A 19478-nucleotide genomic window follows, 5' to 3' on the forward strand; every position below is an offset into this window, starting at 1 on the left:
TCATAAAATGAATATAAAAAATGTGATGATGAAACAAAAATGTGATGATGTATTTAAAGAGCCCAGTGCATAGTTAGCCATTCAGCTAACAAAAATAACAAACAGCAAAATGGCAGAAATCCTTCTTATCAGTAATTACATTAAATGTAAATGGATTAAACTCCCATTTAAAAGGCAGATATTAGGGGCACCTGGGTGGCTCAGTCAGTTGAGGGTCCAACTTTGGCTCAGGTCATGATCTCACGTTTGTGGGTTCAAGCCCTGCATTGGGCTCTGTGCTGACAGCTCAGAGCCTGGAGTCTGCTTTGGATTCTGTGTCTCCCTCTCTCTCTGCCCCTTTCCTGTTCGCACTCTGTCTCTCAAAAAAACAAAATAAAACATTAAAAAAAATTAAAGGCAGACATTAGGGGCATCTGGGTGGCTTAGTTGCTTAAGTGCTGACTCTTGGTATCAGCTCAGCATCTCATGGTAGTGGGATGAGCCCCATGTTAGGCTCTGCACTAACAGAGAGAAACCTGCTTGGGATTCTCTCTCTCAAAATAAATGAACAAACTTGAAAAAACAAATAGGGGCACTTGGGCAGTTCAATTGGTTGAGTACCAACTCTTGATTTCTACTCAGGTCATGATCTCATGCTTTGTGAATTCAAGCCTGCATCAGGATCTGTGATGACAGTGTGGAGCCTGCTTGGAATTCTCTCTCTCCTTCTCTCTCTCTGCCTCTCCCCTGCTCACCACCTCTCTCTCTCCCTCCCTCTCTCTTTCTCTCTCTCTCAAAAATAAATAAATAAACATAAAAAAGAATAGTTGAGCTTTCAATATCCCATTTTCAATAATGAATAAAACTAAAGAGGATCAACAAGGAATTAGATTTGCACAACACTATAAACCAACTAGACATAACAGACATCTATAGGGCACTCCAGTCAACAATGGCAGAATACACATTCTTCCCAAGCATACACAGAACATTCTATAGGAGAGACCATATGCTAGTCCATAACACAAGTGTCAACACATTTTTTAAAGAACTGAAATCATGCAAAATGTGTACTCTGACTGCAATGGATTCAAATACATCAATAATAGAAGAAAATATTAGAAACTTGCCAATAAATGGAAACCAAACAACACTCTTCTGAATAAGCAATGGGTCAAAGAAGAGATCACCAGGGAAATCAAAATCCAGTTTGAGATGAATTAAAACAAACAGAACACACTAGAACTTATGGGATGCAGCTGAAACTAGCCTTCAGACACTGGAAAAAAGCAACGCAAAAAAACCTGAAGCGAGTAGAAAAAGTGAAGCAATAAAGAGTAAAGTGGGAACTAATGAGATAGAGAATAGAAAAATAAGAGAGGAAATCAATGAAACTAAAAGCTGGTTCTTTGAAAACATCAACAAAGTTAGCAGATCTTAAGCGAGACTGACCAAGAAAAAAGGAGAAGAAATCAGAAATGCAGGAGGGAACATTACCCTACAGAAATAAAAAGAGAGGCACCTGGGTGGCTCAGTCAGTTAAGCATCTGACTCTTGATTTCAGCTCAGGTCATGGACTCGTGGTTCTTGAGTTTGAGCCCTGTGTCAGGCTCCACACAGACAGTGCAGAATCCCACTGCTTGGGATTCTCTCGCATTCCTCTCTCTCTACCCCTCCTTTGCTCATGCTTTCTCTTTCTCTCTCAAAATAAATAAATAAACTTAAAAGAAATAAAAAGAATTATGAAGGACTACTGTGAACAACTGTAGGCCTACAAGTTAGTTACCTGGGTGGCTCAGTTGACTTTGGCTCAGATCGTGATCTCATGGTTCATGAGTTCAAGTCCCACATCAGGTGAGCTCAAGCCCTACTTCAAGGGAGCATGAGCCCTGCTTCAGGTGAGTCCCATTTCTCTCTCTCTCTCTCTCTCTCTCTCTCTCTCTCTCTCTCTCTTCCCCTCCCTGCCCTTCGTGGGATTCTCTCTCTCTCCCTCTCTTTTCTGCCCTTACTCAGTTGAGCCCTCTCTCTCTCAATAAAAAAAGAAAAGAAAGAAAGAAGAGAAAATTTGAATAGATCTAAGACAAGTGAAGAGATTTGAAACAGTGATTTAAAAAAAAGAGAGACAGAGATGCCTGGGTGGCTCGGTCAGTTAAGCATCGGCTCTTGGTTTCAGCTCAGGTCATGATCTCACAGTTTATGAGTTCGAGACCCTCATCAGGTTCTGCATTGGCAGTGCAAAGTCTGCTTGAGATTTTCTCTCTCTCTCTCTCTTTCTCTCTGACCCTCCTGTGCTCTCTCTCTCTCTCTCAAAAAAAAAAAAAAATACTTAAAAAAAGAGACCCAGGCTGAGATAGCTTCACCACTCACTTCTACCAAACATTTAAAGGAGAATTAATACCAATTCTTTATAGTCTTTTCCAAAAAAGTCGAAGAATTCCAGACTTATTCTATGAGGCCAATATTATTCAAAAATCTCAATAGGCATTTCTCCAAAGATGATATACAAATGGCCACTAAGCACATGAGGAAAGATGTTCAACATCATCAGTCATCAGGGAAAAACAAATCAAAACCACAATGAGATACCACTTCATACCCACTAGGATGGTTACAATCAAAAGTCAGCTATAGTAAGTGTTGGTGAGGATGTACAAAAATTGGAACCTTCACATACTGTTGGTGGGAATGTGATATGGTGCAGCCACTTTAGGAAACAGTGTGGCAGTTCCTCATAAGATAGAACACAGAGTTACCAAATGACCCAGCAGGTCTGCTCCTAGGTATATATCTAAGAGAAATGAAAACCTGTATATGAATGTTTATAGCAGCATTATTCATAACAGATCCAAGTAGAAACAATCCAAATGTCAATCAACTGGCAGATACACAAAACATCATATATTCACAATATGGAATATCATTCAGTCATAAAAAGGAACCTAGTACTGATTCCAAGGAAAATGAACCTCAGAAACATGACGCTAACTAAAATAATCCAAACACAAAAGACAGCACATTGCATGATTCTGTTTATATGAAGCATATAGAATAGAAAAATTTACAAGACAGAAAGCAGATTAGTGGTTGCTTAGGGTTGGGGGGTGGGGTGGTTTGCAGTGGAGCCTGAGGGGATAGATTGGTGACAAAGGGTACAGGGTTTATTTTAGGGGGATGAAAATATTCTAAAATTGACTGTGGTGATGGGTGTACAATTCTATGAATAGACTAGAACCACTGAATTGTACACTCTTAAAGGGGTGAACTGTATGGTACGTGATTTTTTTTTAAGTTTATTTATTTATTTTGAGAGAGAGAGAGAGAGAGAGAGAGAGAGGCAGAGAGAGGGAGACAGAGAGAGTCCCAAGCAGCCTCTGCACTGGCAGCACAGAGCCCGATGCAGGGCTCGACTCATGAACCATGAGATCATGACCTGAGCTGAAACCAAGAGTGGGACACTTAACTGACTGAGCCACCCAGGCGCCCCTGGTATGTGAATTTTATCACAATAAAGCTGACTGATAAATAAATAGCACCCCATGTTCTTGGATTAGAAGGCTTAATTCCCAAATTGATCTACAGATTAAGCTTAATTCTTATAAAAATGCCAGTTTGTTCTCTTTCATAGAAACTGACAGCTGGATCCTAAAATTCTTTTTTTTTTTTTAATTTTTTAATGTTTATTTATTTTTGAGACAGAGGGAGACAGAGCGTGAGTGGGGAAGGGGCAGAGAGAGAGGGAGACACAGAATCTGAAGCAGGCTCCAGGCTCTGAGCTGTCAGCACAGAGCCTGATGAGGGGCTCGATCCCACGAACCGTGAGATCATGACCTGAGCCGAAGTTGGACACTCAACCAACTGAGCCACCCAGGCGCCCCCCTAAAATTCTTATGTTAATGCAAGGGACTCAGAAGAGCCAAACGATCTCAAAAAAAAAAAAAAAAAAAAAAGCAAAGCTGGAAGACTCACACTTCCTGATTTCAAAACTTTCTGCAAAGCTACAGTAATCAAGACAGTGTGGTATTGGCATAAGAAAAGATACATAGGTCAGTAGAAGAGAAATGACAGTCCAGAAATAGTCACGTTTACAATAAGAATGCCAAAACAAATCAATAGGGGAAGAGCTGTCTTCAACAAACAGTACTGAACAGATGGATATCCACATACAAAAGAAGGAACGACTCTTACCTCACACTGTATACAAACATTAACTGAAAATGGCTCCTATGTCTCAATTTAAGAGATAAACTATAGACCATTTACTCCCATGTTGTATAAGAAAACATAGCAGTAAATCTTCAAGACCTTGGCCAGGCCATGGTTTCTTAGATATGCCACCAAAAGCATAAGCGACAATCCATCAAAAAGCGTGACAAAAGAGATACATAAATTGTACTCCAGAAAAATTTAAAACTTTGCCTAGCAAAGGACACTGTCAAGAGAGTGAAGACAACTCACAGAATGATAGACAACATTTATAAATCACACACATGGCATCATATATGCAGAATATATAAAGAACTCTTACAACTCAACAATAAAAAGACAATCCAATCGGGGAGCCTGGGTGGCACAGTCGGTTAAGCGTCCGACTTCAGCCAGGTCACGATCTCGCGGTCCGTGAGTTCGAGCCCTGCGTCGGGCTCTGGGCTGATGGCTCAGAGCCTGGAGCCTGTTTCCGATTCTGTGTCTCCCTCTCTCTCTGCCCCTCCCCTGTGCATGCTTTGTCTCTCTCTGTCCCAAAAATAAATAAAAACGTTTAAAAAAAAATTAAAAAAAAAAAAAAGACAATCCAATTAAAATTGGTCAAGTAATCTGAATAGGCATTTCTCCCAGGAGGAGTTATAAATGGCCGCTAGACACCTGAAAAAGATGCTCAGCACAGTCACCAGAAAAATGCAAATCAAAACCACAAGGTATATGCCCAAATGAAAACATACTCACAGGACAATGTATACACCATTGTTCATAGTGACCACTACTCCTAACAACACACAGGTGGAAAAAACCAAATGTCCACCAATTGAGAAAAAAGTGTGGTCTATCCACCCAGTGGAATATCATTCGGCAATAAAAAAAAAAATAAAGTACTGATACATGTGACAGCATGGATCAACCTTGAAGACATCATGGTAAGTGCAAGAGTGGGGCTCAAAAAGGAGCAGGAAGAAGAATGATAGCTAATGGTTAAGGGGGTTTTGGGAGGAGGTTGTAGGAAATGTCCTAAAATTGATTGTAATTGTTGCAGAACCCTGTGAGCATACTAAAATCCCTGAACTGTACACTTTACTTTTTAAAGATTTTTATTTTTAAGTGATCCCAACATGGGGCTCAAACTCGCAACCCCGAGATCAAGAGTCACATGCTCTACCGACTGAGCCAGCCAGGCACTCCATGAACCATACACTCTAAATGGATGAATATTTTGGTATGCACATGAACATATGTATATCTCAATAAAAATGCAAAAAATAGCATTTTTGTTTTAGAAAAAACTGGGGGAAATTTCAATACAGTCTATTGGATGGTATTTGGGAGTTGTTAATTTTGTCAGGAGTGGTAATGGTATTATAGGAAGGGTTTCATGAGTCTTTATCTGCTGTAGATGGAAAACATTTTTCAGGGAAATCTCTGAAGTCTAGATCTTACACCAGTGCAGGAATGCTTCCCTCTCCCCCTGTCTCCCTGGAGGCAACCAGGGGCCTAAGTTATAAGTTACCTGAGCAGGAGTCACCCCCCCCCCAACCCCCATCACACACACACACACACACACACACACACACACACACACACACACGTAGTCCAGGGCAAACCCAGAAAAGGTGGCAAACCCCAGAGCTTTGGGAAATGGGAAGGCAGGCTAACACCTGCCTTCCCTGCCTTTCCTTCCCTGCCTTTCCTTCCCAGGGAACAGCAATACAAAGGTACTTGCCAGCACCATGAAGAGGTGCTGGCCCCATAGAAACTTCATTACTGTTATTGCAGTAACCTTGACCCTATTCTCTAAAATCCCAGAGTGCTTTCACGCCTTTCAGCTTTGTTACAAAATTTTCTTTTTTTTTTTTTAACGTTTATTTTTTTGAGACAGAGAGAGATAGAGCATGAACGAGGGAGGGTCAGAGAGAGGGAGACACAGAATCTGAAACAGGCTCCAGGCTCTGGGCTGTCAGCACAGAGCCCGACGCAGGGCTCGAACTCACGGATCGCGAGATCATGACCTGAGCTGAAGTCGGCCGCCCAACCGACTGAGCCACCCAGGCGCCCCTATTATGAAATTTTCAAACATTAACTTAAATTTAAAATCATTTTAGGAGCACCTGGTTGGTTCAATGGGCTAAGCATGCGACTCTTGGTTTTGGCTCAGATCATGATGTCACAGTGTTGTGAGTTTGAGCCCTGCATCAGGCTCTGCGCTGGCTGTGCGGAGCCTGCTTGGGATTCTTTCTCTCTCTGCCTCTCCCCCACTGGCGCTGTCTCTGCCTCTCTCAAAATAAATAAATCAACTTTATTTTTAAAAATAAATAAATTTAAAATCATTTCAATTTGTGGGATCTACATCAGGAGTTTTTCAGCGAGTCAAATGGGAAGGGAGTTTTGAAATCAGAAAAAGCAACAACAGGTTGTAGCAATCCCTACAGGGACCTCGACTTTATTTATGGAAACAGGGTCAGCCAGAACGGTATTTTATTGTTGTTGTTGTGGTTGTTGTTGTTTTTCAGTAGGCTCCACCTGCAACATGGGGCTTGAAGTCATGACCCAAGAGATCCAGAGTGGCCTGCTCTACTTACTGACTGGAGGCAGCCATGCGCCCCAGAATAGTCTAAATAAACAGCTGATGCGGTCTCTCCTTCTCTCCTGTGAGGCTAATGGCCAGGGGTTATCATCACAACTGTGATAACCGAGGTCTCAAGGACACAGTCAAGGACCTCCAGACTCAGCTTTCTAGAATCTGGCTGGGCTCATTGGCTCATTCCAGCGTGCACTTTCTAAAACTCACGTTCAGGGCCGGCGGCCGGGGAGATGAGCGCAGGGCCTTGGAGCCTGCAATTCTGGGAAAGCTCCGCAGGTGGGGCTGGCGCTCCCGCAGGCGCAGGAGGCCCCGGGTCAGAGCCTCCCCGGGGGGGCTGCGGGGACAATACGCAGGGCGAGCATGGGGAGCACAGTTTTCCTAATTCGGCAGTCCTCAAGGTGCGGGGCGGGAGGAGCGGGGCGGGGAGCGAGTTGGCTCCCAGCGGGCATTTGGCAGAGTCTGCAGGCAGTTTTGGTTGTTACCACGAGGGGGCACTTTTGGCACCTGGAGGGTGGAAGCCAGAGGACGCTGCTTAACATCCCACAGCGCACAGGCTGACCCTCACGAGGAAGAATTATCTGTGAGGGTGACGGCCGCTGAAATCTCTGCCTGCAGTGCCCGAGCCCCAAACCTGGCGTGCGCTAACCATGCCTGCAGAGCCCCGCAAACCTTCTCTCAAGAAGCCTCCTTGGTGCCGACCCTAGTTTTCTGGGCACCATTCACTCTGTCCGGGTTGGGTGCCAGGTCCAGCAGGCTTCTCTTTCCACACTTTGGGCCTTTGCACCTTGATAGGCGCTCGTAGAGGACAGCACAGGACACCAATCCGGCCAGCCCCAGAGAAAGGGGTGGGGGGAGGCAGGGGCAGGGGACGTGACCTGGACATCCACACGGTGTTTGGTCTGCAGGCCTGACTGGCTGGTGCTGCAGATACTTAGGTAAGCAGCTTGCACCATCCCAGAACCAGTTACCATAGCAACCCCCTTGAGGGAGTAGGATGGGGACCGTCGCTGCGGTAACCCCAAGCAACCTCAGCCAAGGCCAGGCCAGGGGCACGTTCTCTAATCCCAGATGCACAAATAGTCCTCTGAAGCTATGCTGGAGCCCGTCCAGCAGCGCCCTTCATGTGCTGGCTGGGTCACTCTGGGTACTGTGCATTCTAGAAACCTCCACCCACTAGGGCAAGCCAGGGACAGGCTGCTTGGACACTGTGTCCACCTCTCCAGCCTCCGAGGCCTCTGTAATCTACGCTGGGGCACCCATTCAGCCTTCTTTGTCTCTGGCAACAATTCTCGTCTCAAAGTCTCTCTTGTCTGATACGAGCAGTGTGACCACTCTAGCTCTTCTGATAACTGCTTGCATGGAGTACCTTTTTCCAAACTTTTATTTTCAACCTATTTGTCTTGGAATCTAAAATGTGTCTCCTATAGACACGGCATAGTTAATCACGCCTTTTTTCTTTTAAGTGATTCTGCCAACCTCTGCTGTGTGTGTGTGTGTGTGTGTGTGTGTGTATGTGTGGTAAAATGCACAGGATACCGAAACAAAATTAATTCAGTGGGGCACTTGGTACATTCACAAGGTTGGCAACTGTCACCATGACCTACTTCTAGAACATTTTCATCACCCCGAAGAGAAACCCAATACCCATCAGCAGTGGCTTCCCATAGTCACCACCTCCCAGCCCCTGGCAACCACTAATCTACTTTCTGTCTCTACGGACTTGCCTTTTCTGGATGTTTCATGGTCTCACTCATAGGTGGAATTTAAGAAACAAAACAGATGGGGGCACCTGGGTGGCTCAGTCGGTTAAGTATCTAACTTCAGCTCAGGTCATGATCTCGCCATTCCCAAGTTTGAGCCCCGCACCAGCAGGCTCTGTGCTGAGAGATCAGAGCCTGGAACTTGCTTCAGATTCTGTGTCTACCTCTCTCTCTGCCCCGCCCCCTCACATTCTGTCTGTCTGTCTCTTTCTCTCTCTCTCTCTCAAAAATAAACAAACATTTAAAAAATTTTTTTTAGAGAAACAAAACAGATGAACGTAGGAGAAGAGAAGGGAAAAGTAACAGGGAGGCAAACCGTAAGAGACTTTTAAATACAGAGAACAAACTGAGGGTTGCTGGAGGGGAGGTGGGGAGGGGGAGGGGCTAAATGGGTGATGGGCATTAAGGAGGCCACTTGTTGGGATGAGCACTGGGTGTCATATGTAAGTGATGAGTCACTAAATTCTACTCCTGAAACCAACACTACACTATATGTTAACCTGGATATGAAAGGAAAGAAAGAAAGAAAGAAAGAAAGAAAGAAAGAAAGAAAGAAAGAAAGAAAGAAAGAAAGAAAGAAAAAAGAGAAAAGGAAAGAAAAGAGAAGAAAAGAAAACATGGAAGAAAAGAGACACAGAATCATGCACTACGTGGTCTTTGCATCTGGCTGCTTTACTTAGCATGGGATTTCACATTGGTCCGCATTGCCTTGCCTCTCAGCCCACCTTGGCCAGACTTCACCCTCTCCCTGTCCCTCAGGGCTCCCGGTGCCTGACTTCGCTGAGCTCACGGTGACCCCAATTTCCTGCTCAGTTCAAGTCTCTGGATAACGCTCCTAGTGACTGCTGCCTGGGCACCCAGAATACCTCGAGCTCTGTCTAAGCACTTCCGACGCATTACCTTGTCTCGTACCAATCTTGAGGCAATCCTGGGAGGAGGAAACCATGATCGTCCCCCACCCCCTGGTCCAGTGGGCAAGCAGCACCATGCTGAGCACCCCCACATTCTTATGCCCCTCACCTGCCCCTCCCAGCTCAGGTTTGCGCCGGCAAATGAGGACATTTGCTAACACTGTGTGGCCCCAAGTGGGTTAAACTTCTCAATGCCTCAATGCCTCACCTAAGCTGGGGGTGATCATCGCACCTGTCTCCTGTGGGTGCTATGAAAATGAAAGGGGTTAACAGACGTAAGCCTCTAACTCACCCGGAGCAGGGGAGTGCTCCTTCTACTGGGAAGGAGCCAAACTTCCCTTCCCTGGGCAGGGAGCCAAACAGAGCCTCAAGGGCAAAGGGGACAGTGAGGAGACGAGGGAATGGCAGAATCTGGTCTGTGTTTCTGAACTCTCTTCATCACCCGAAAAGGAGACCCCATAGCCACTGGGCCATCTTTCCCCTTTCCCCCTTCCCCCAGCCCCTGCCAACCACCTGTTGGCTTCCTTTCTCTATGGATCTGCCTGTTTCACACCACAGGTGGCCTTCTGTGTCTGGCTTCTTTCCTCAATGCTTGACAAAGGGTGCAAGCTTGGAGCTTTGGTTCTGCCTGACTCCAAAGTCCCATCCCCCCCCCCCCCCGTTTGGTGGGGGAGAGCCCATCGCAAGGGGCACAAAGAGAGAGGGAGAAGGCGCCTGGGTGGAGAGCAGGAAGGGCAGGAAGCTTCCGGACCAGGTGGTTTACCTTTGCGATGGCTTCTTCATTGCTTTCCACCATCTTCCGGAGCTTTATCAGGTGCCACAGATCCTGGGCGGGCTGGCCCTTGCCCCGGCTGCCCTCCAGCAGCTGGGAAGTGGATGGCAGGTCCTGCAGCATGGCCAGCTGGCTCTCCATCTTGTCGATGCGGCTCACCACGTGGTCAAAGACGTTGCTGAGCCTCTTCATGGGGTGCAGGATGGGCTGGGCGTCTGCTTCCCGGGGCATGAACGCGGCCAGCGGGGTTTGGAGAAAGTCCTCGTCTCCCGAGAGGACCTTCTTGAGCTCAGCCAGGTGGATGTGCTCCAGGATGCCCTGGAGCAGGAGGTGCAGGGCCTTGAAGTTCACCACCCCGCACTGCGGGATGGCGATGTTGACCAGCTCAGAGAATGTGAGCGAGAAGCTCATTCTGCAAGGAGGGGAGGCTGGGCTGGGCTTCTGGGCGTCCACAGGGACAAGTGGTGGCTTTCAGGGGATACACGAGCTGTGCAGACAGGTCCTCAGAGGCCCAGGGAGGCTGCAGGTCATGGCGGTCAGAGAGAAAATGGCCTCTGTGCTGGCCGGAGCTCAGGTGAGAGCTTCTGGTTGCTAGGACACCAAAGAACGTGGGCAGGTCGGCGTGCTTCCGGGGGCCTGGAGTGGGGCAGGGTGGGCGTTCAATGAAAGGTTGATGAGTGAACAGAAGGACGGTCAGCCTTTCACGTCAAGCCCTTCAGTTATGTAAGACCCATGACCCCTTCTAAGAAGCATGCAGTGAAGGTGATGGGGAGGAAGCTTGCTCTTCGGAAGCCTTTAGAATTAGGACAGGAAAACAGTTCTTGGAGTTAGGAGAAAAGAGGACGTAGAAAGGAGTCTGAAGAGCTAAGCTGGTCTCCAGACATGAGCCAAAGGCCCCACAGATGTTCAGGCTTCTGGTGGGGAGTGGGGATGGGGGTGGGAAGGGCAAGAGGCAGCTGGCTTTCCACAGGTCTGAACTCTGCATGGCCCTGCCCACCCCGGTGAGGACATCCCCACCAGGGTGAGGACACCCTTGCCAAACCTTGCTCTGCTCCCCGCTAGAGCCAGGGCTCCAGAAGCCCCCATGCCCCGAGGACACGGCTGTGAGCCAGCTGCCACTTGGGCTCCTATGTGGTCAGGCCCTGCTTGTGTCAATTCTTGGACAAGAATGCTCATCCTGGTCTCCTGGGGAAGTCTGCAGGGAAGGTCCTTGGCTTAACCCCAGGATCCCCACTCCTGGCACATCCCTGGCACACAACACACGCTGCTTCTGCACAGTGCACGGCATGAGCCCTGCTCAGGGGTATAGTTGGCTGAGGGGCGGTCTCCCCCAGCTTGCCCACAAAGGGTGGAGCACCTGTCCACTCTGGGTTCATGGAGATGTGTGCATGTCTCTTTCTCAACAGCTGTGGGACCTTGTGCAAATGACTTAACCTCTCTGAGTCTCCGCTTCCCCGCTGCCTAATTGGAAACAAAACCTTCCATGTGAGGTTGCCGAGGGGAGGGGCAGTGTGTGTGTGTGTGTGTGTGTGCACGTGTGCTGCAATAACACATGTGAAGTGCCAGCCACTCTGACTCAAAAGAATTCCTTTCCCTCAGAACTGACCTGATACTCCACTCTTGCCAGTCAATGATCATGGCTCAGTCAGGTGAGCATCCAACTTCCACTCAGGTGGAACTCACAATTCATGAGTTCGAGCCCCGTGTCGGTCCTCTGCTGTCAGCACCAACCCTGCTTCAGATCCTCTGTCTTCCTCTCTCTCTGCCCCTCCCTCTCTCTCTTAAAAAAAGAAAAAGAAAAAGAAAAAGCCACCGGGATGCCTGGGTGGCTCAGTTGGTTAAGCGTCTGACTCTTGATTTCGGCTCAGGTCATGGTCTTGGGGCCATGAGATCAAGCCTCCACACCCAGTGCGGAGCCTGCTTGACTCTCTCTCTCCTTCTGTCGCTCTTCTCCCCCCAACCCCTGCTCTCATCGTCTCTCTCTCTCTCTCTCTCTCCCTCTCTAAAAAAAAAAAAAAAGAAAAAGAAAAAAAAGCCCCCTGGCTCTCTAGGGAAAGACCAGCTGGAGTCTGGGGCACATAGTCACAGCCTGGGGTTGGCAATCAAGGCTCCAGTTCAGGACCTGGTACCAGAGCAAACCAGGACACAGGTTTGCTTCTGATAATGAACTGTGTGGCGGGTGGCTGACATATTCTGGGCAGTCGGTGCAGCGGCTGTCCTATGAGGGGACAAGACGATTCACTGTGCAGGACAGCGGTGGGGGTGGTAACCACAGCCCAGCTGCGATGGCTTTCTCTGAACAACCTCCTGACCAGCAACACTTGGGACAGCGAAGCTGGGGACTCTGTGGGCCAGGTTTCTGAGGACTGACTGTGTGTGCTTTTGGCTACGTGGGGGTAGAGATGGAGGAAGAGAAAAGCGGTCCCTGACATCGGGACCTGGCCTGGCGCCATGGTCCCTGGGGCGCCTGTGAGGCCCAGTCGGTTGAGAGTCTAACTCTTGATTTTGGCTCAGGTCGTGATCTCGCTGCTCACGAAATGGAGCCCCACGTGGGGGCTCTGCACCGCAGCACCCGATCCAAGACATTCCCCCATCACCTAACATGGACCCAAGTCCTGTAAATCCTTCAACTTAACCCTCCCAGAGAGTCCTGTGGGTTCCCCCTTGTGCTACAAGACCCAAAAATTCAAGTGCCGCCCTGAAACCTTCCAGACACACAGCCCCCCGCCCTCGTCCAGATGTGCACCCCCATTGTCAGGCGAGGCTCCCCCCAGCCAGTCCCCCAGTGGCCACACCGGCCACGCTCCTCCCTGTTCTCAGCATGCAGGGCTTCAGTTCCCTGCCAGCCTGCAAGCCAATCACATCCTCCTGCAGGCACCCCACCCCCTCATTAGAAAGAGCAGCCCAGAGCTCCATGCTGGTTCACTGTGTTCCTGACTGCAACCCCGAGTGGCCCCATGTGGCGGGCGGTGTTCTTTTTCCCCCACCAGTGAGCGTATGTGGCTGATAACTGCTGTCCTGGCCAGCCCTGGGGGTTGTACTATTGAGGGCACACATCTCCCCCTGCCCCACCAAAGGGGTGAATGGGAGGTAATCAGGACACGGACTGTGTGGGTTCTCTCTTGTGGCAACAAGTCAACAAGACCAACTTTGCTCAACACAGTGGCTTCTTGGCTGGAGGGGTTCATTCTGCGAACTTAACGGAAAACCTTTCAGTGGGCAGAGTTTCGTGGCTTTGGGAACCGCAGGCAAGGGGCTGAGGAGCTGTATTATTACAGAACCACGGGCAAGGCTTTCCTCAACAGGCAAGGGAAAATAAGAGGAAACAGGCAGGTTAGCACAGAAACAAGACGGGACAGGTCAGCACGGGGCCAGACCAGGGGTTCCCCATGGGCCTTACAAAGAAATGTGAGTGACAGAATTGGAAGCAATTCTCAGTCACTGGGGGGCCAGGGTGGGCAAGTGGGTGTGAGGGTGCTTTGTCATTTGCAGGGGATGCCCGGCATCCGGAACCACCCGCGTAGTGGCTGGGGAGGCCTCCACTTTAGGAATCTTGGTTGGAGGCGACCACAGCTCACAGGTTCCCTGGCTCGCTTTGAAGCGAGGTCATGACCCCGTGCTTGGCTTTGGCAGCTCTGGGGCCCGAGGGGTATGTTCCTCTGGGGTCTAAGAACGTGAGGCTAGTAAATGAGCCCGGGTTGCAACAGTTCAGAGAGGTGGAAACTCATCTCAAAGAACCCAGTCTGGTCTCAGGCCTTCAAGATAGGGCTGCAAGCCGACTGCAGAGACACGGATATATTTCCCAGCACCAAGCACTGGGCCTGGCAATGACTCTTCATTCTTTTCTTCAACCAGTATTTATGGGCACCCCGCCACATGCTGCGCTTAATTATGGAGGAGACCACAGTGAGTAGGTCTGGGGGGCGGTCTCTGATCTCACAGAGCTTGCTGGCTAGCGGGGGAGACATTTATTTTACAGGAAAGAAATAGACTAAAGTCAGGGAGGGATAGGAGTTAGAAACATAATAAGACGGGACAAAATGAGAGTGTGGGAGGGGCACTAATTTAAGCGAGCTGGTGGGGTAGCCAGCCTCTAAGACGGCCCCCCCCCCGAAGATCTCCCCTGGCAAAGACCCCCTTCTGTGGCCCCGCCCACACTGCAGCAACAACCCTGTATATCTGCCCCAGTGTATCCTGGATGCAACGTATGAATGTTTACTCCCAGTCTGCATCTATGGACACACATGCATCCACTCACTTCACATCACAGAATGGCAAGATTTGAGAAAGCTGTGTATGTTGCAGGTGATTTGATGCCGCTGAATCAAAACAGTTGTGATCAAATGCAGGAAAAGAAAAAAGCCAATGTGTTAGAGAAGATCCAAAAACTTTAAATATCATGTCATTTTAGGTCTGGAGATAGAACACTTGTTACAAAATCAAAAGACCTAAAGACCAGACTGCCTGAGTGGAAGAGGTCACAATGCTGCTCCACAGGGTGTTCCCTGCTTCCTGGAGGATTTGCTGTCCCCAGGAAGCGACCCTGCCCTTGGGTCACCGGTCATCACCAGTCATTTGGCAACGCTGAGTTCTGACAGCAGAACTGTCGCTCAGACAATTTCAGGACAAAGTTGTCACTGGACATTCTCTGAGCGGCTGGTCGGAGCCAGAAGCCAATTAACATGGTTGGAAATGACCATTAGCGTTTTTTCCCTCCCAAATAAGTTAACATCAATGATTAAATCTGTTTTGTAAAATGCCGTTCATACATTTTTCCCAGACCAGCCATTTTTCATGCTGCATAGATGGCTAAGAAGGATAACCAGGTGCCTTTTCCTCCCAAGCTCCAGGAAGAACTGGACGCCAGGGCGAGTACTGCTGGTGAAGGCTCGGAGTTTGTGGTTAGTCAACGCGTGCCATTTCTGGCTGCCTGGTATCTGGACATTCTCCTAACTTGGGGTGGGGGTGAGGATTAGGGGTTGGGGGGGATCTCATGACAGGTGCAGGCAACCTGCCCCCTGCTCAGAGACTGTCTGTCCAGTCAGATCTCTGCCACCCCACTCGCCTCTGTCTCATTTGTGGTTAGGTGTGAAAAATCAACAAAGCAACTGCTGCTCCTGGTTCTGAAATTCAGGACCAATATTTTCAAGTGCAAGTCACCTGTGGACTGGTCTGCTGGAAGCTGGGGGGACGTGGGGGTGGCGTGTGGGGTCGGGGGACTCAGCCACTTGCCACATTAGGCAAGACACCTGATCTAACGAAGGCCTCTTACCTCCCTGGGCCTCAGCTTTCTTGTGTCTAAAGTTAATGGCTCTAATCTCACTAGGGTAAAGAGCAGATGGAAAGGGAAGGAAGCTTTCAGGACGGCCCCAGTGGGGTTGAGGGGCCAGTGGCTGGGTGCACTCTGTGATTCCAGGCAGGCTGTCCTGGGTTGGCTTCATGACCAGCCCCAGCTTCCTGGTTCCCATGTGAGCTCTGTTCCCCAGTCAGGAACATAATTCTGTGAGCAGTCAGACCTTCCATTTGAGCCCTTTTCTGTTCAGGAAACCAGACTCAGGTTCTGTTGCCCCGACTGATCCAAAGCGCTCACTTGTGAGGCTGGCAATGGTGAGAAACCACAAATGGAACTCAGTGAAGGTCAGGGGGACGTGCGTCTAGGGAGGACACAGCCAATCCGAGCCTGAACGATGCCCACCCAGCCAGGAGGGTGTGTCCAGGTGGGAGTGCAGGCTGTGGGTGCCCACATTTCTTCTTGGGGGGGGCATAAAATGTAGGTTTACATTTGCACAGGGACCTGGACAGAGCATTGCTCCTTAATGAGGCCTCAGACCAGAGGTTTCCAGAACCTCTTGAGAAATGACCAAGGATCTCGGGGGGGGGGGGGGGGTCTTCCTCTCCCAGTCACTCACATCACATCCTTCACTGAGCCCTGTTTTCTTCCTAAATAACGACCAATGTCACTCACCCTTCCTTGTCCACCAGCAACCCTGAAATCCTTTGCCTAGGACAAAGACCAAACCACATGGCGTGGTCTGTAGGCTGCATGGCTGGACCCACCTCTCCCCTCTTTGGCCTTAATTCCAGCAGCTCCTTCTACTCTAACCCCCCCTACCTCCTCCCCCCCCCCTCAGGCAACCACTGTTCTGCTTTCCATCTCTATGGTTTTTGACTACTCTTGGGACCTCATGTAAGTGGAATCATGCACTATTTGTCCTTCTGTGCCTGGCTTATCGCACTTAACATAGTGTCCTCAAGGTTCATCCATGGTGTAGCCTGTGTCAGTTTCCCTCCTTTTTGAGGCTGAATAATATTCCATTGCACGTATATACACATTTTGCTTATCCCTTCATCCGCTGATGGGCGATGGACCTTTGGGTTGTGTTCATATTTTGGCTCCTGTGAATAATGCTGCCAGTGAACATGACGGTATAAACGCCTGTTCCAGTCCCTGCTGTAAGTTCTTGAACCCACAGGTGGAATTGCTGAGAATTCAGGTGTCTGGGGACCTGACACGCTGGTTTCTGTGGTGGCTGCACCATTCCTACCAGGCTCCAGTTTCTCCACGTGCTCACCAGAACTTGCTATTTTCTGATAACAGCTGCCCCAGTGGGTGTGAGGCGAGAACTCGTGGTTTTCATTTGTGTTTCCCTGGTCACTGGTGATGCTGAGCATCGTTTCACGTGCTAACTGGCCATTCATATATCTCGGGAGAAATGTTTATTCCAGTCCTTTGCCCATTTAAAATTTTGTTGTTGAGTTGTAGGAGTTCTTTATATATTCTAGATATTAACCCCTTATCAGACATACAATTTTCCAATTAACTTTCTTTTAGTCCTTGTTGAGGAATGTGATCAAAAAGATGTGACCTCCAATTGACCCATGAGCAGGACCCGAACACCTGGAGGCTCCTTAGCCCCTCCCCTGTCCTTGGCATGTGGCTGAAACATTTTTCCTGCCCCTATTTATGAGAGAAACGAAAGTCCTACTCATCATTCAGACTTCAGCTCAGCCATTATTTTCCAAGGGAAGCCTTCCCTACCTCCTTGATTGGAATAAACGTTCCATACTCTGGTATCTTAGTATTTCCCATGTCTTTCCTTCACATGTTGGCCACGGTCATTTGTGTGGCTATCTGGTTAGTGCCATTCTCCCTCACCACTCTGAGTTCCTGGAGGCAGATGTGAGTTCTAACGGGAGATGGCTTCTAGCAAGTACACAGTTGATACTTCATAAATACTTGCTGACTGAATGAATAAAACAGAGTCATTTGCAGAAAGCCTTTTTCTGAGGAAGGACCACAAAGGAGGCATTTGCTTCCTTTGGCTGAACCTCCAGATGGGTATAGAAGGGCTGATTTCTACCTTCTGCCACAACCACAGGGAACTCCTCCTGTCGCTCACACAGGGTGGATTAAATAACACAAAAGAGGCAATCAGAAACGACATTGTATGATCCTTAATAATGTGTTCAGGAAACTGCTGTGATCAGACACTGAATTTTCAGTTCCTTTACTTGAAACAATAATACTACAAGACAAGGATCACCCTTGTTTTTTTTGTTATTATTATTATTATTATTATTAGCACTTTGGATATATCATCCCTCTGCCTTGCAGCCTCTGTTGTTTCCGAGGATAAGTTAGCTGCTGATCTTATTTGGGTTCCCTCGTAGGCGATGAGTCATTTTTCTCTTGGCTCTTTTCAAAATTTGTTTCCCTTGTCTCGTCTTTTAACTATGATGTATCCGGGCATGGCTTTCTTTACAGTGCTCCTACTTGGGAGTTTGCTGAGATGCTTGGATGTGTAGATTAATGTGGGTTTGTTCTTTCTTCTTTTTGTTTTCTTCTATTACATTGTGGAGTTTTCAGGCATTATTTCTTTAAATATTTCTTCTGCTGGGGCACCTGGGTGGCTCAGTTGGTTAAGCGTCCGACTTTGGCTAGGTCATGATCGCATGATGCGTGGGTTTGAGCCTGGTGTCGGGCTCTGTGCTGACAGCTTGGAGCCCGGAGCCCGCTTCGGATTCTGTGTCTCCCTCTCTCTCTGCCCCTCTCCTACTTGCACTCTGTCTCTCAAAAATGAATAAATGTTTAAAAATTTTTTTTTACTATTTTTTCTGCTCCTTTCTCTCTCTCTTCTTTCCTGTGGTTACTCCCATTACACATGTGTTGGTGCACTTCATGGTGTCCCACATTTCTCTGAGGCTCTGTTCATGTTTCCTTATTCTATTTTCTCTGTTTTTCAGATTATATAATTTCTACCAATTTAGCTTCAAGCTCATTTGTTCTTTCTTTTGCCAGTTCAACCACCCTTGTTTTATAGATGAGGAATGAGGATCAGAAACTTAAATAATTTACTGACAGCCTCACACAGCTAATGAGGGGCAGAGCCAGGATCTGAATCTAAGATCTCAGGTCTCACTCCACCTATCACTTACGTATTCAATCATTCATTCACCCAATAAATATTTACTGAATGTTGATTACAGGCCAGAAACTACCCTCCAGGACAGAGAACCCCCAGCAGACAAGATTCTTGCCCTCACAAGAGCAGCAAACATGTCAACAAACGGGCCATGAGGTGACGCGGGCAGGTGCTCAGGGAGGCCTCGGGAGGGACATCTGAGCTGAAGAGAGGATGTCCCTGGCGTTCCTTCAGGACAGACACCTTTCTTCCTTTTGTCTGTCTCTCTAGCACCAGAACACAGAGCCCCGCACCCAGGAGGGGCTCAGTAAATGTTTGCTAAGTGGATGACAGCTCCAAAGGAGCGGTCCACTCTCACAGGCTGTGTCAACGACAGAAATATTACAAAACAGAAGCTAACACTGAAATCATTCATGTTTCCATTTAGAATCATTTAGCATTTAGGGGCGCCTGGGTGGCTCAGTCGATCAGACGTCCGACTTCGGCTCAGGTCATGATCTTGCAGTTCGTGGGTTTGAGCCCCTCATCGGGCTTTGTGCTGACGTCTCAGAGCCTGGAACCCACTGTGGACTCTGTGTCTCCCTCTTTCTCTGCCCTTCCCCTGCTCATGCTCTGTCTCTCCCTTTCTTTCTCTCAATGATAAATAAACATTAAAAAATTTTTAGAATCATTTAGCATTTACGTTGGAGGGTTGGGTGGAGGGTCTGGAAATGCCAGGTGTTGGTGAGCCTATGATGAGCAGAACTCCCACCCTCTGGTGGAGTGTAGATTGGGAGAAGGACTTTGGGAAAGTCTGTGACAGGGTATGCAGGGCTGGACACAGGTAGACCCTATGACCCAGCCGTT

The 19478-nt window shown here is 48.3% G+C and overlaps 1 protein-coding gene and 1 long non-coding RNA gene across 14 annotated transcripts in view; one reads left to right on the plus strand and one right to left on the minus strand.

Annotated features, from left to right (window-relative positions):
- CE3H16orf96 (chromosome E3 C16orf96 homolog) overlaps positions 1-19478 on the minus strand; it is a 55425-nt gene that overhangs the window by 29370 nt on the left and 6577 nt on the right. For 7 of the 10 annotated variants that reach the window (XM_045048174.1, XM_045048176.1, XM_045048175.1 and 4 more), the window contains exon 1: positions 10201-10629. In XM_045048174.1, the coding sequence (XP_044904109.1) occupies positions 10201-10620 (420 nt within the window). In that variant the 5' untranslated portion in view covers positions 10621-10629. Of the gene's footprint in view, positions 1-10200; positions 10846-19478 lie in introns of those variants that run through there. The other 3 variants (XM_019821010.3, XM_019821007.3, XM_003998986.6) reach the window with 1 other exon arrangement.
- On the plus strand, positions 10820-19187 carry LOC123382651. 4 transcript variants are annotated; one of them, XR_006591328.1, is made up of 5 exons: positions 10839-11694; positions 11809-11858; positions 14065-14115; positions 15054-15110; positions 18697-19187. It is a non-coding gene; the product is annotated as an uncharacterized LOC123382651 (long non-coding RNA). The 4 variants fall into 4 exon arrangements; XR_006591330.1 differs by lacking the exon at positions 11809-11858 and having other exon boundaries at positions 10820-10932; XR_006591329.1 differs by having other exon boundaries at positions 10839-11858; positions 15054-15142.

The sequence above is a fragment of the Felis catus genome, chromosome E3 (assembly GCF_018350175.1).
Source record: "Felis catus isolate Fca126 chromosome E3, F.catus_Fca126_mat1.0, whole genome shotgun sequence".
Lineage (NCBI taxonomy): Eukaryota > Metazoa > Chordata > Mammalia > Carnivora > Felidae > Felis > Felis catus.